Here is a 13,487-nt window from a genome sequence, read left to right on the forward strand (position 1 = left end):
TCCATTCCTGATGAAGAGCTTATGCTTGAAACATCGACTTTCCTGTTCCTCGGATACTGCCTGATCTGTGCTTTTCCAGCGCCACACTTTTTGACTCTGATCTCCAACATCTGCAGTCCTCACTTTCTCCCAGCTACTCCTCAGCCTATTGATCCAATTGATCAAGATCTCTTTGTAATCTAATAGGTAACCTTCACTGACTAGTAGACAACCAATTTTGATGTCATCTGCCAACTTACTGACTATACCTCCTATATTCTCATCTCTGTTATTTGTAAAAATGTTAAATAAAAGTGGACCCAGAACCGATCCCTGTGGGACAGTGCTGGTGAACAGGCCTCCAGTCTGAAAAGCAACCCTCCACCACCACCCTCTGTCCCCTAATGTCAAGCCAATTTTGTATCCAATTAGCAAGCTCACCCGGAATCCCACGTAATCTAACTTTACTAATTAGTCTACCATGCAGAACCTTGCTAAGCACTTTACTGAAGTCCATGTAAATAATGTAGACTGCAAAAGTCCATGTAAATAATGTAGACTGCAAAAGTCCATGTAAATAATGTAGACTGCAAAAGTCCATGTAAATAATGTAGACTGCAAAAGTCCATGTAAATAATGTAGACTGCAAAAGTCCATGTAAATAATGTAGACTGCAAAAGTCCATGTAAATAATGTAGACTGCAAAAGTCCATGTAAATAATGTAGACTGCAAAAGTCCATGTAAATAATGTAGACTGCAAAAGTCCATGTAAATAATGTAGACTGCAAAAGTCCATGTAAATAATGTAGACTGCAAAAGTCCATGTAAATAATGTAGACTGCAAAAGTCCATGTAAATAATGTAGACTGCAAAAGTCCATGTAAATAATGTAGACTGCAAAAGTCCATGTAAATAATGTAGACTGCAAAAGTCCATGTAAATAATGTAGACTGCAAAAGTCCATGTAAATAATGTAGACTGCAAAAGTCCATGTAAATAATGTAGACTGCAAAAGTCCATGTAAATAATGTAGACTGCAAAAGTCCATGTAAATAATGTAGACTGCAAAAGTCCATGTAAACAATATCTGCTGCTCTGTCCTCATCATTTGCTTTGGTTATTTCCTCAAAAAGCTCAATCAAGTTTCCCTTACACAAAGCTATGCTGACGATCCTTAATCAGGCCTTGCCTCCCCAAATGCATGTAAATCCTATCTTTCAGAATCACCTCCAATAGCTTACACATCACCTATGTCAGATTCACCCGTCTATACTTCCCAGGCTTCTCCTTGCACCTTTTCTTAAGTAAAGACACAACATCCGGTTTTCTCCCACAGTCCAAAGATGTGCAGGTCAGGTGAATTGGCCATGCTAAATTACCTACAGTGTTAGGTCATATAGGGTAGGGGAACGGGTTTGGGTGGATTACTCTTCGGAGGGTCGGTGTGGACTTGTTTGGGCGAAGGGCCTGTTTCCATACTGTAGGGAATCTAATCTAATCTAAATTAGTTAAAAATCACACAGCACCAGGTTATAGTCCAACAGGTTTGATTGGAAGCACACTAGCTTTCGGAGCGATGCTCCTTCATCAGGTGATTGTGTTAAATGAAGGAGCATCGCTCCGAAAGCTAGTGCGCTTCCACTTAAACCTGTTGGACTATAAACTGGTGTTGTGTTATTTTTAACTTGGTACACCCCAGTCCAACACTGGCATCTCCAAATCATAATCTAAATTAGTTACCCTCCAGTCCTCTGGCACTTCACCCATGGTTATAGATTATACAAATATCTCTGCCAGGGGCCATGCAATTTCTTCCCTAATCTCCCACGACGTCCTCGGATACACTTGGTCAGATCCTGAAGATATATTCTCCTTTATGTTTTCTAAGACCTCTAGAACCTCCTCTTCAGTTACGTGAACTGTTTTCAAAACATCAATATTTATTTCCCTGTGTTTTCTAGCCTCCATTTCTTTCTCCACAATAAAAACTGTTGCAAAATATTAATTGAGTACCTCTCCCATCTCCTGTGGTTCAACACATAGATGACCTTGTTGATCTTTAAGGGACGCTATTCTCCCCCTAGTTGCTATTTTGCTCTTGATGTACTTGTATATGCTCTTACACACAATGTTTTCTACCCCCAATCACCAAATCCTACATGGTCTTTTGCTCCCCCCGCCCCGTCTATTAACCATAGAAAGTGACTTTTAACTGCCCTCTGCAATGGCCGAGCAAGACACTCCGATCGAGGGCAATTAGGGGTGAGCAACAAATGCTGGCTTTGCAAGTTATGCCCACATCCCAAAAACGATATTTAAAATTCTGTGCAACCATTTACAAAGGTCCCTTCTGCATTTATCAGCCTGTGGTTTCAGCTGGAAACTGCATTTATGCAATCCCAGCAGATGAGGTTGTGGGCAGACCTGGTCACAATGCCTTACCACAATTCATGCTCTAAATTCAATGGATATTTGGATGAGGTTCCAAAAAAAACAACCTTGGAACCGTATGGAGAGAACGGAAAACACTTGGAGCAAATTCCTTCATTTACAATCAATCTGTTCTATATTAACTACCACTTTTTTAAAAAAAAAGTGTGGAAGTAGCCAGGCAGAGAAAGATAAACCACTCCCATGATTTATGCTCCAAATTGTACGTAACTCACCATTTTGCAATGACGATGGGTCAATACTATCTAAATCTGACCAAGTTCATAACAATGAAGTGGCAGCAGCTTAAAAGACAATCTTTTAATACTTGGCAGTTAAGTGTTCAGGAATTGCAATTGCAGGTTTTCTCATGAAATATTTATATTATCATACATTCCCATCAGTCCACACCAACCCTCCAAAGAACATCCCACCCATCCCCATCCTATCCTGCTAACCCACCTAGCCTGCATATCCCTGGACACTATGGATAATTTCCCATGGCCCAATCACCTAACCTGCGCATCTTTGGACTGTGGGAGGAAACTGGAGAACACAGAGGAAACCTACGCAGACACTGGGAGAAAATGCAAACTCCACACAGACAGTTGTCTGACGATGGAATCCAACCCTGGTCCCTGGCAGCAGTGGCAACCACTGAGCCACTGTGCTGCCCCTTTAGGGCAGTAATGTAAATAATAGTTTGAAGGTATATACACTGTGTTTGCCAGTCTCCATCACATGGTGGTTTAGAGACGTACAGCTGTAAATCCTTGATGGCTGAATTAGAGCACACAGCTGAGATCAAACTAAACAGCATCAAAATCAAAAAACCTGTGGTTCACCTGGGGGACCATCTGCACAGACACACTACATTTTCGAACAGACTAAGAGGGTGAGGGCTGGAAAGGTCTCTCATGTCAAGTGATTGCAATGAAACACCCCCCCAAAAGACTTTGGCCCCTGTTACACACTACACCTTTTATTCCCTCCCATTACAGCCTAAGGTACCCAACAATCAGGTAGTGAGACCTAAAACTGGAGCCATGTACAAGTAATTTACTTAGAGACACACAATACAAGCAGGCACCTCCAAACACAAAAAGGCTACATACTAAAATTAGAAGTCCACGTGGAACCCCAGGTAATGGCCACGTCCTGAAGATGACTAAACACTTGATTAGTATAAATAACTTAAAATATTAGATTAACTATCGGCCAATTTAAGCTGTCGATTTTGCAACACATGACAAAGTTCTAGCCCATAGACTTAACAACGTGCTGAAGGCTTTAAGCAACAATCCCCAAACCACACAACAGGATAGCTCTGTTATCATGCAGTGGGGTCATGGAGCAGATTGAGAGGAGAAGTGAGGTGACAGTGGAAATAATCACCAATAACTTTCTACTATCAACACATGAACAAATACAGTGCCAGGACAAATAAAAAGCTCAAGTATAACATTTTATTGCTTAGATGGTTTTATACAGAACAGCTTTAAATTTTTGCATTGGAAATAAGTACCAAAACTCTGTGATTCTCTGTTCGTGTGGCATACACCAGATGTGTACATAATATTTAGCAGCAGTAAAGATTCCCTTTACGAAAAAATATGGATTCTGGATTTTCAAACAATGTTTTATGGATTAATGCATTACTTTTATTTCCTTTTAATTTTCCCCCATTAAAGTTTCTTTCCTTCTTGAAAATAGACAATAATTCACTAAACCTCTGGTAATAAAAAGCTCTTTAATCATGGTGCAGTGAAAAGTGACTGTTTTTTTTCTTTTTTTTGAACAAGCTGTAAACCAATTAATTATCATTATTTTTCTTTCACAGTCAAGTGCTTCATGTAGTGATTGAATCGTCTCAGCTTCAAGTTCTTAAAGTGGAAGAAAATTTGGAACTAGAAAGGGATTTAGTAGATGCAATTTTTTTTTGAAAAGCCCTGAGAGAGACAGTCGGAATTACAAATAACTGATAAAACAAATTAGTTCCACATGCAATCTATTCTAAGATTCACCCATAACTCAGCACAAAATAATTTTCTCCTTTTCACAGCTTTTGAAAAGAAAACGCAACAGATTTGCTTCAGTCAGACAACAAAACCCACTAATAAAAGAATCAATAAAATGTGGCAAGGGCCATATAAACTAATATTGCCGATACAGAAAAAATACTAAATAAAGCTTTAAATCAATAGTGATTATTGCTAGTACACTGTTCCAGCTTAACGCTGGGAGAATTTTTTTCCTTGCTACAGTTCTGCATTATATAATTGATTAATGGCTGCTCCCCCCAAGGATGCTGGATTAGACCATCGAGAGCAGAATTGTAAATAAAAAACCTTAAATTCTTTTGTACTGAATTTCATATTGATATAAGATTTAACAAAAAAAAGTGTCTCCTAATTCATTTTACCTTCTTAGTCCCATTTTCTTGTTTCTAGCCAAAACAACCCAATGCGCATTAAAAATGGAGGGGGAAATCTTGTGGAAGCCATCTTGCATTTTCACAGACAGTGGCAAACAAGTTCCACCTTAATCAAAATACATCTTAAAAGACCAAATTACAAAAAGAAAACAAAACTGCACTGTCGTGCACACCATAAATGGAGAACAAAGTCATAATTGTTTTGTGAAAGAAACAAAATAAAAAGCCATAATTGCTATTTTGCCCCTATGTTTGTTATTTATGGTGGAAAACTGGCCCAGAGATTGTCAGTGTCATTGATCACTGTAAGGCCTTTCTGGAAGACTTAGTACAGCAGTTCCTCATTAGGGACCTAAACACAGCCTATGCCAAGTGCATTTTGATGCCCCATTATTATGTGTTATTTGTTTTAAAAATCAGCTTTAAAATATAAACACATCACAAAGGAATTTGATACTTCCCCAAGATTGTTCTCAAAAAAAAGGCTAGCTCTTCTTGTTGTACTTATTTTGAAACAAGGATTTTCGAGCACTTCTGAACAGAACTTTAGTTGTGCACAGCAATCAGGTCATAAGGCACTTGGAAGATACAACATGCAGTCTGGAGAGTTGCACTGGATTCCTCTCACTCGTGTCTCTTAAGGCGTTCCATCGCACCAGAGTTAGAAAAAACTCTGCCCGCACACAGGCGGACTAGAACAATTCACCACAGCAGCCTCATCCCTGCTTGGTGTTTTGCGGGTACAAGACAGTCAATTTCATTCCAAAGTATGGTGGCACAGCTTTAAAGCAACAAAAACCTCCAGTTCCTTGGAAGCCACATTATTCCACTCCAAGCAGGCAAGGAGTAGACTCCACTGAGCCCAGGACATGGTTCATTGGCGCCCCACTAGGTATTCCCAAAAAGTTCTGGATGATGTCTGAGGAGCCTGTGGAATCAGCAAGTGTCTTCTCTGAGTTTTTTAATGATTCTTGGTCATTGCCCTGAATAAGGAAGGTTCCTTGCCTCACACCGTTGACTGCTGTTGCTGGGCGAATGAGGCTGTTCTCTGGCTCAGCTGCTTTGACACCTGCCTGGCTGGGAGATTGGCTCGTTGTGGCTGTTACTGGGCTCCCTGCAATGCTCAGTGGCAGCGGGGAGTCATTGCTGAGGCTGATGCTAGTGACTGTCTCGCTCTCGTTGTCCGACAGCTGGCTGGAGCCCGCCTGTTCGGCCTCACTCTCACTGTCGTCCTCATCCTTGGACAATTCATCGTCGTTCTCACCCGGATGTCTCTTGGCTACCTTGGCTCCCTTCTGATGGATGCGCTGATGGCGGACGAGGCTGTGTTTCAGGGTGAATGTCCTCTCGCAGGTCAAGCATTTGTACGGCCTCTCACCTGAAAGAGCAATAAGTGGAAACATTATGTTTTTGACCAGAGTGATGGCTACGAGTGCTAGCACAGACTGCCGAACAACTGACAGCTCCCCAACTGACAAACAGTGAACAGTGAACAAATCACTGCTTACGTCACCCAGTACACCTCTGCCTTCTGAATACAATGGAAGCTGGGAAACAGGCCTTTCGGTTGCCGTAGGGGTGCAGGATATAAAAACCTGACTCTTGATACTTTCCTGATAACTCAGTCACTACCAAACACCAATGGAAGATCATACAGTAGGCCCTCCATACCCGCAGGGGATACATTCCAAGGCTGGCATGGTGGCTCAGTGGTTAGTAATGTTGCCTCACAGCGCCAGGGACCCGGGTTCGATTCCCACCTCGGGCCACTGCCTGTGTGGAGTTTGCACATTCTCCCTATGTCTGTGTGAGTTTGCTCCAGTTTCCTCCCACAGTCCAAAGATGTGCAGGTCAAGTGAATTGGCCATGCTAAATTGCCCAAAATGTTAGGTGTATTAGTCAGAGGTAAATGTAGGGGAACGGCTCTGGGTGGGTTACTCTTCAGAGGGTCAGTGTGAACGTTTTGGGCTAAATGGCCAATTTCCACACTGTTGGGAATCTAATCTACCCACCCTGGAAACCTGAAACCACGAACAGGTGTGAACCCATTCACTTAAATGGGAAATTTACCTTCCCGGTAGCCCCCGGTCCCAAAATGTTCCCTGTAATATGTTCAGGCTGCGGTAAACCACGGGTTAACTGATACCACGGAACCAATTCCGCAGATACACCTGTCGACCTGTACTTTCACAGGAATACTTAACTGTCAATTATTAGTGACTGATAATGACTTTTAAATGATCAGAAAAGGCCGTTCAGCATGTCGGGTCTGTACTACCAAAACTATGCTAAGTTTATACTCATCCCACTTTCCAGCACTTTGTCCAGAGTCTTGAATGATAGAATATTTCGACTGCTCATCCAAGTAAGTTTTTAAAGGCTGTAAAGTTTCCTGCCTCAACTACTCTCCCTGTACTTTGCACCCATTCCGTCATGTGCTTCCTGACCTACTTTGGTTCCCTGTCACCACCATTAGCCCAAACAGGAGAATGCATTCCAAATTCCCAACATCATCTGGGGGGCCCCTCCTGTTTGGGTTGATTGTGGGGGACAGGGAACCAAAGTAGATCAGGAAGCACAAGACGGAATGGGTGCAAAGTACAGGATCAAGGGGCCAAATGGCCCACTCCGAATTGTTCATTTCTCCCTCAGGGACAGGCTGCAGTTCCAGCAATGGCCACCACTCAATTCTGGTGTTGCTGAGACAACAGTGATGGACCAGTGGTTCCCCTCTGGCAGGACTTTACCCTGAGGGTCCCTCTCTGATGCAATTATGGCCACTGCCAGGATATCATTACTGTTAGCCAGCCAGGTTTCTGACCGGCACTGTGTTAGCAGACATTCTGGAGACAAGTACAGGTTATTTGTTCTCCCAACCCAAAGTCTGATTTCCCCTCCCTCCTGACAGTGGGGGAAATACAAAAATACTTGGTTAGAATCTTGCCCATAGCTCCCTCCTGCTCACATGCTCAGGAAACCACTGGGTTAAATAGCAGTGACCTCCATCTTGCTATTTAAGTCAGAGGAGCCACTTATACTGGCCCCAAAACGGTTTGATGTTGTGGGAAATTCACAATTTAGCCAACAACTAACTGATCTAACACTTCACAAGCAGACAAGAATATAAGCTAAACCAATGCCAATCTCCCCCACTTCCCCCAAAAGGTTCCCAGCTGTGCGGAATACACAGGCCATCCTGGACAGTTAAGGGGCTTGAGTCAGAGTCAGCACATCTTGTTTTCATTTTCCCAGCTTCAAACAAACTGACAATGTGAAAATCAACAAAGAATCATTTGTTAACTGGCACTAGTACACTAAGCATTAAAACAAATGCATACATCTGCTGAGAAATTGAACTAAAACACTGTTCTGACTTGTTTGCAAGACTGGGGTTCCTTTTCTTTGTGTTATAATCCAGGGGTTTTCGCAAGAGGCCATGCTTCATTTTTCAGAGCTGTGTACAATAAGACGTTTGCAAGTTTCGCTATTATCAAAAAACATAAGACGTGCATCTTTATGAACAAGCTTCACATGGGAAGGTTATTCCATTAATTTCCTGTCATCGTGTCAATCACTGATTTAGTGTGATGTTGGCAATGCAGCAGTCACACCAAGGTGGTTTATGTCCCAGCTCTGCTGACAGTGCCATTACCCTCCGACTCCCTTTGCATCATGGAAGATATTTGCGGGCTGTTCCTGCCACTTTTCAGGGAGGCCACTTCTCTCTCACTATCTCCCTTCCAACTCCACTGTTCCTTGCCAACTCACTACCACTGTCACCCTAGTGCCCAGGCTAAACAAATGGTGTTCTGACTGAAAAGACAGACTTCATTTTGGCCAAGTTTACATCTCTTGGTGCACCATATTTAAAAAAGCAGCCTAACTGAGCTCAAACCTCTCAGGCAGATGTGCGTAAAGTACCCAAGGGAGGATCTGTTTCTGAGGTGTGGATTTCAGGACACTGCTGAGTAGGAGTGTTGCCAGCTCTACTTACAAAGTCTTTCACTTGTAATGAGAAAGAAAACATGGCCTGAGGATGAAGACTGTCTCTCAATTTCCCAGTGCTCTGCCAATCACAGATTGTCTTTTGCCTGAATTTGATTTTTACTAATGGTGAGCATCTCAATAACAAATGTGGGACAGAAACAGCCTGAGACTGGAGAAGCAGCTCCTTGCAAACTCAGTCATGTCCACCTGCCTGTATTTTAAACACAAGTCTGTGGGGCCTGACACTAGTGTGCAGTCTGTAGGTCGGATACCTCTGCTTTAATCATTAGATACTACTTTGTTCTGACAATGAGGATCCTATTGGGCATCCAGTGAGGTAAATATCTTTCCTCTGACTGTATTTCTGGTGGAAACTCACAATAGACTAAGAAAAGATAGTGAGGAGGGTTTAGAAAATAATGCACAATTCAGGTTACCATATATAAAGAGGACTAAGGAACTGGAGAGGGTGCAATGAAGATTCAGAAGGATGATACCAAAAGCAGTTTATATACCAGTAAAGAATTTACAGGCCAAGTCTCCTTTTCACCTGTAGAAAGGCAACTGAGGGGTGACTTAAAATTACAGAATGATTTTGAAAGGATAAGCACAGAATGTTTCATCTTGCGGGGTGGAAAGTGGGGTTGCATAGATGACTCTTTCAAAGAAATGGCCTTCTGTGTTGTATGATTCTACATTGGTAACAAATTCAAGTGTGAAAGGGGAAAGTGCTTCATTTCTCTCTCAAGGAAACAAAATCCTGCTGTCCCAAGCTGCAAGCTCACCCTCCACCTCTTGGGAAGTTCCCCAAATCCTGCACACAAACCTCAATCTCCCCCCAGCTCTGCGATCCTCATTCACCAGATTATTCAGCACCTCTGTCTTGATCACCCCCTCCTTCTTAACCCAAATCATCTCTCCTGCCCTGGCCATCCTCTACCCCCATGACTCTTCCCCCAGTTGCCCAATTGTCCATTGTGTGCAGGAGGGTTCTCTGACAAAGTATGTAGACAGGCCAACAAGGGGCGAGGCCACATTCGATTTGATACAGGGTAATGAACCCGGCCAGATGTTAGATTTGGAGGTAGGCGGGCACTTTGGTGATAGTGACCACAATTCAGTTATGTTTACTTTAGCAATGGAAAGGGATAAGTATACACTGGAGGGCAAGAGCTACAACAAGGGGAAAGGCAATTATGATGCAAGTAGACAAGATTTAGGTTGCGTAGGATGGTGAAGGAAACTGCAAGGGATGGACACAATAGAAATTTGGAGCTTTTCAAGGAACAGCTTACAGTGTGTCCTTGATAAGTATGTCAGACAGGGAGGAAGTTGTACAGTGGAAGAGCCATGGTTTACTAATGAAGTTGAATCTCTTGTCAAGAGGAAGAAGGCGACTTATGTTAGGATGAGATGTAAAGTTAGGGAGACTGAGAGTTACAAGGTAGCCAGGAAAGACCTAAACAGAGAGCTAAGACGAGTGAGGAGGAGACATGATAAGTTGTCGGCGGATAGGATCAGGGAAAACCTTAGAGCTTTCTATAGATATATAAGGGATAAAGAGTGACTAGAATAAGACTAGGGGCAATCAAGGATAATAGTGGGAAGTTGTGCGTGGAGTCAGAGGAGATGGGGAAGTGTTAAATGAATATTTTTTTGTCAGTATTCAACTGCAAAGATAAATTCCTAGGGCTGGATGGGATTTATCCTAGGATTCTCTGGGAAGCCAGGGAGGAGACTGCCAAGCCTTTACCTTTGACCTTTATATCATCATTGTCTACAGGAGTAGTACCAGAAGACTGGAGGATAGCAAATGTTGTTCCCTTGTTCAAGAAGGGGAGTAGAGACAACCCTGGTAATTAAAGGCCAGAGCCTTACTTCTGTTGTGGGTAAAGTGTTGGAAAGGTTATAAGAGATACGATTTATAATCATCTCGATAGGAATAAGTTGATTAGGGATACTCAATATGGTTTTGTGAACGGTAGGTTGTGCCTCACAAACCTTAATGAGTTCTTTGAGAAGATAACCAAACAGGCAGATGAGGGTAAAGCCGTTGATATGGTGTATATGGATTTCAGTAAGGCGTTTGATAAGGTTTCCCCATAGTAGGCTACTGCACAAAATATGGAGGCATGGGATTGAGGGTGATTTAGCGGTTTGCATCAGAAATTGGCTAGCTGAAAGAAGACAGAGGGTGGTAGTTGATGGGAAATGTTCATCCTGGAGGTCAGTTACGAGTGGTATACCGCAAAGATCTGTTTTGGGTCAACTGCTGTTTGTCAATTTTATAAACAACTTGGATGAGGACATAGAAGGATGGGTTAGCAAATTTGCACATGACATTAAGGTCGGTACATTAGATTAGATTACTTACAGTGTGGAAACAGGCCCTTCGGCCCAACAAGTCCACACCGCCCCGCCAAAGCGTAACCCACCCATACCCCTACATCTACCCCTTACCTAACACTACGGGTAATTTAGCATGGCCAATTCACCTGACCTGCACATCTTTGGACTGTGGGAGGAAACCCACGCAGACACGGGGAGAACGTGCAAACTCCACACAGTCAGTCGCCTGAGGCGGGAATTGCTGTGAGGCAGCAGTGCTAACCACTGTGCCACCGTGCCGCCCATAAAGTTGTGGATAGTGCCAAAGGATCTTATAGGTTATAGAGAGACATAGATAAGCTGCAGAACTGGACTGAGAGGTGGCAAGTGGAGTTTAATGCAGAAATGTGTGAGGTGATTCACTTTGGAAATAGTAACAGGAATACAGAATGAATGGTAAGATTCTTGGTAGTGTAGACGAGCAGAGAGATCTTGGTGTCCATGTACATAGATCCCTCAAAGTTGCCACCCTAGGTTGACAGGGCTGTTTAGAAGGCATACAGTGTGTTAGCTTTTATTGGTAGAGAGATTGAGTTTTGGAACCATGAGGTCATGCTGCAACTGTACAAAACTCTGGTGTGACCACACTTGGAGTATTGTGTACAGTTCTGGTTATCACATTATAGGAAGGGTGTGGAAGCTTTGGAAAGGGTTCAGAGGAGATTTACCAGGATGTTGCCTGGTATGGAGGGAAGGTCTTACGAAGAAACATTAAGGGACCAGAGGCTGTTTTCATTAGAGAGAAGATTGAGAGGTGACTTAATTGAGACATACAAGATAATCAGAGGGTTAGACTGGGTGGACAGTGAGAGACTTTTTCCTATTTTTCCCCCTCCCACCCCACCATTTTCCACCATTCCCTCATCTCTTCCCATCCCCCCCACCTGCCATCTCCCTATACCCCCATCTCCCCCTCCTCCCATCTCTCCCCCCATATCTACCTCCACCGCCATCACTCACCCCCATCCTCCTCATCACCAGCCCCCACCTGCAATCTCTCGCCCAACCCCAACACTCCATCTCTCCCCCCTCCTCCATATCTACCCCTCCCCATCACTACCCCAATCCTGTCTCTGCCCCTCTCCCATCCACCCCCACCTCTGCCCCGTCCCCCCCAATCTCCGCCCCATCCCCGCCCCATTTCCCCCCCAATCTCTGCCGTCCCGATCTCCTCCGCCCCCCCAGTCTCCGCCCCGTCCCCACCCCGTCCCCCCAATCTTCGCCCCATCCCCCTCAATCTCCGCCACCCCATCTCCGCCCCGTCTCCCCCCAATCTCCGCTGACCCCCACCTCCGCCCCCCCACACCCGTCTCCTCCACGTTTCCCCCCTCGTCTCCTCTGCCCCCCACCCCCAGTCTCCTCCCCCCACCCCCAGTCTCCTCCCCGTCTCCCCCCTTGTCTCCCCCGCCCCCAGTCTCCCCCCTCGTCTCCTCCGCCCCCCCCACCCCCCTCGTCTCCTCCGCCCCCCCCACCCCCCTCGTCTCCTCCCTCGTCTCCTCCGCCCACCCACCCCCCAGTCTCCTCCCTCGTCTCCCCCGCCCACCCACCCCCCAGTCTCCTCCCTCGTCTCCCCCGCCCCCCCCCACCCCCCAGTCTCCTCCCTCGTCTCCTCCGCCCGCCCACCCACCCCCCAGTCTCCTCCCTCGTCTCCTCCGCCCGCCCACCCACCCCCCAGTCTCCTCCCCGTCTCCCCCCTCGTCTCCTCCGCCCCCCCCACCCCCCAGTCTCCTCCCAGTCTCCCCCCTCGTCTCCTCCGCCCCCCCCACCCCCCAGTCTCCTCCCAGTCTCCCCCCTCGTCTCCTCCGCCCCCCCCACCCCCCAGTCTCCTCCCCGTCTCCCCGCTCGTCTCCTCCGCCCCCCCAGTCTCCCCCCTCGTCTCCTCCGCCCCCCCCACCCCCCAGTCTCCTCCCCGTCTCCTCCCCACCCCCCAGTCTCCTCCCCACCCCCCACCCCCCAGTCTCCTCCCCACCCCCCAGTCTCCTCCTCACCCCCCACCCCCCAGTCTCCTCCCCGTCTCCTCCGCCCCCCCCACCCCCCAGTCTCCTCCCAGTCTCCCCCCTCGTCTCCTCCGCCCCCCCCACCCCCCAGTCTCCTCCCCGTCTCCCCGCTCGTCTCCTCCGCCCCCCCAGTCTCCCCCCTCGTCTCCTCCGCCCCCCCCACCCCCCAGTCTCCTCCCCGTCTCCTCCCCACCCCCCAGTCTCCTCCCCACCCCCCACCCCCCAGTCTCCTCCCCACCCCCCAGTCTCCTCCTCACCCCCCACCCCCCAG

General features: G+C 45.9%; 1 protein-coding gene across 9 annotated transcripts in view; it reads right to left on the reverse strand.

Moving 5' to 3' along the window:
* Positions 1-3,862: 3,862 nt before the first annotated feature.
* The window catches only part of rreb1a (ras responsive element binding protein 1a), a 285,692-nt gene continuing 276,067 nt past the window's right edge, over positions 3,863-13,487 (reverse strand). For all 9 annotated transcript variants that reach the window (XM_072560424.1, XM_072560425.1, XM_072560423.1 and 6 more), the window contains one exon: positions 3,863-6,222. In XM_072560424.1, the coding sequence (XP_072416525.1) occupies positions 5,666-6,222 (557 nt within the window). In that variant the 3' untranslated portion in view covers positions 3,863-5,665. The remainder of the gene's footprint in view (positions 6,223-13,487) is intronic.

This window comes from Chiloscyllium punctatum, chromosome 41 (assembly GCF_047496795.1).
Source record: "Chiloscyllium punctatum isolate Juve2018m chromosome 41, sChiPun1.3, whole genome shotgun sequence".
Classification (NCBI taxonomy): domain Eukaryota; kingdom Metazoa; phylum Chordata; class Chondrichthyes; order Orectolobiformes; family Hemiscylliidae; genus Chiloscyllium; species Chiloscyllium punctatum.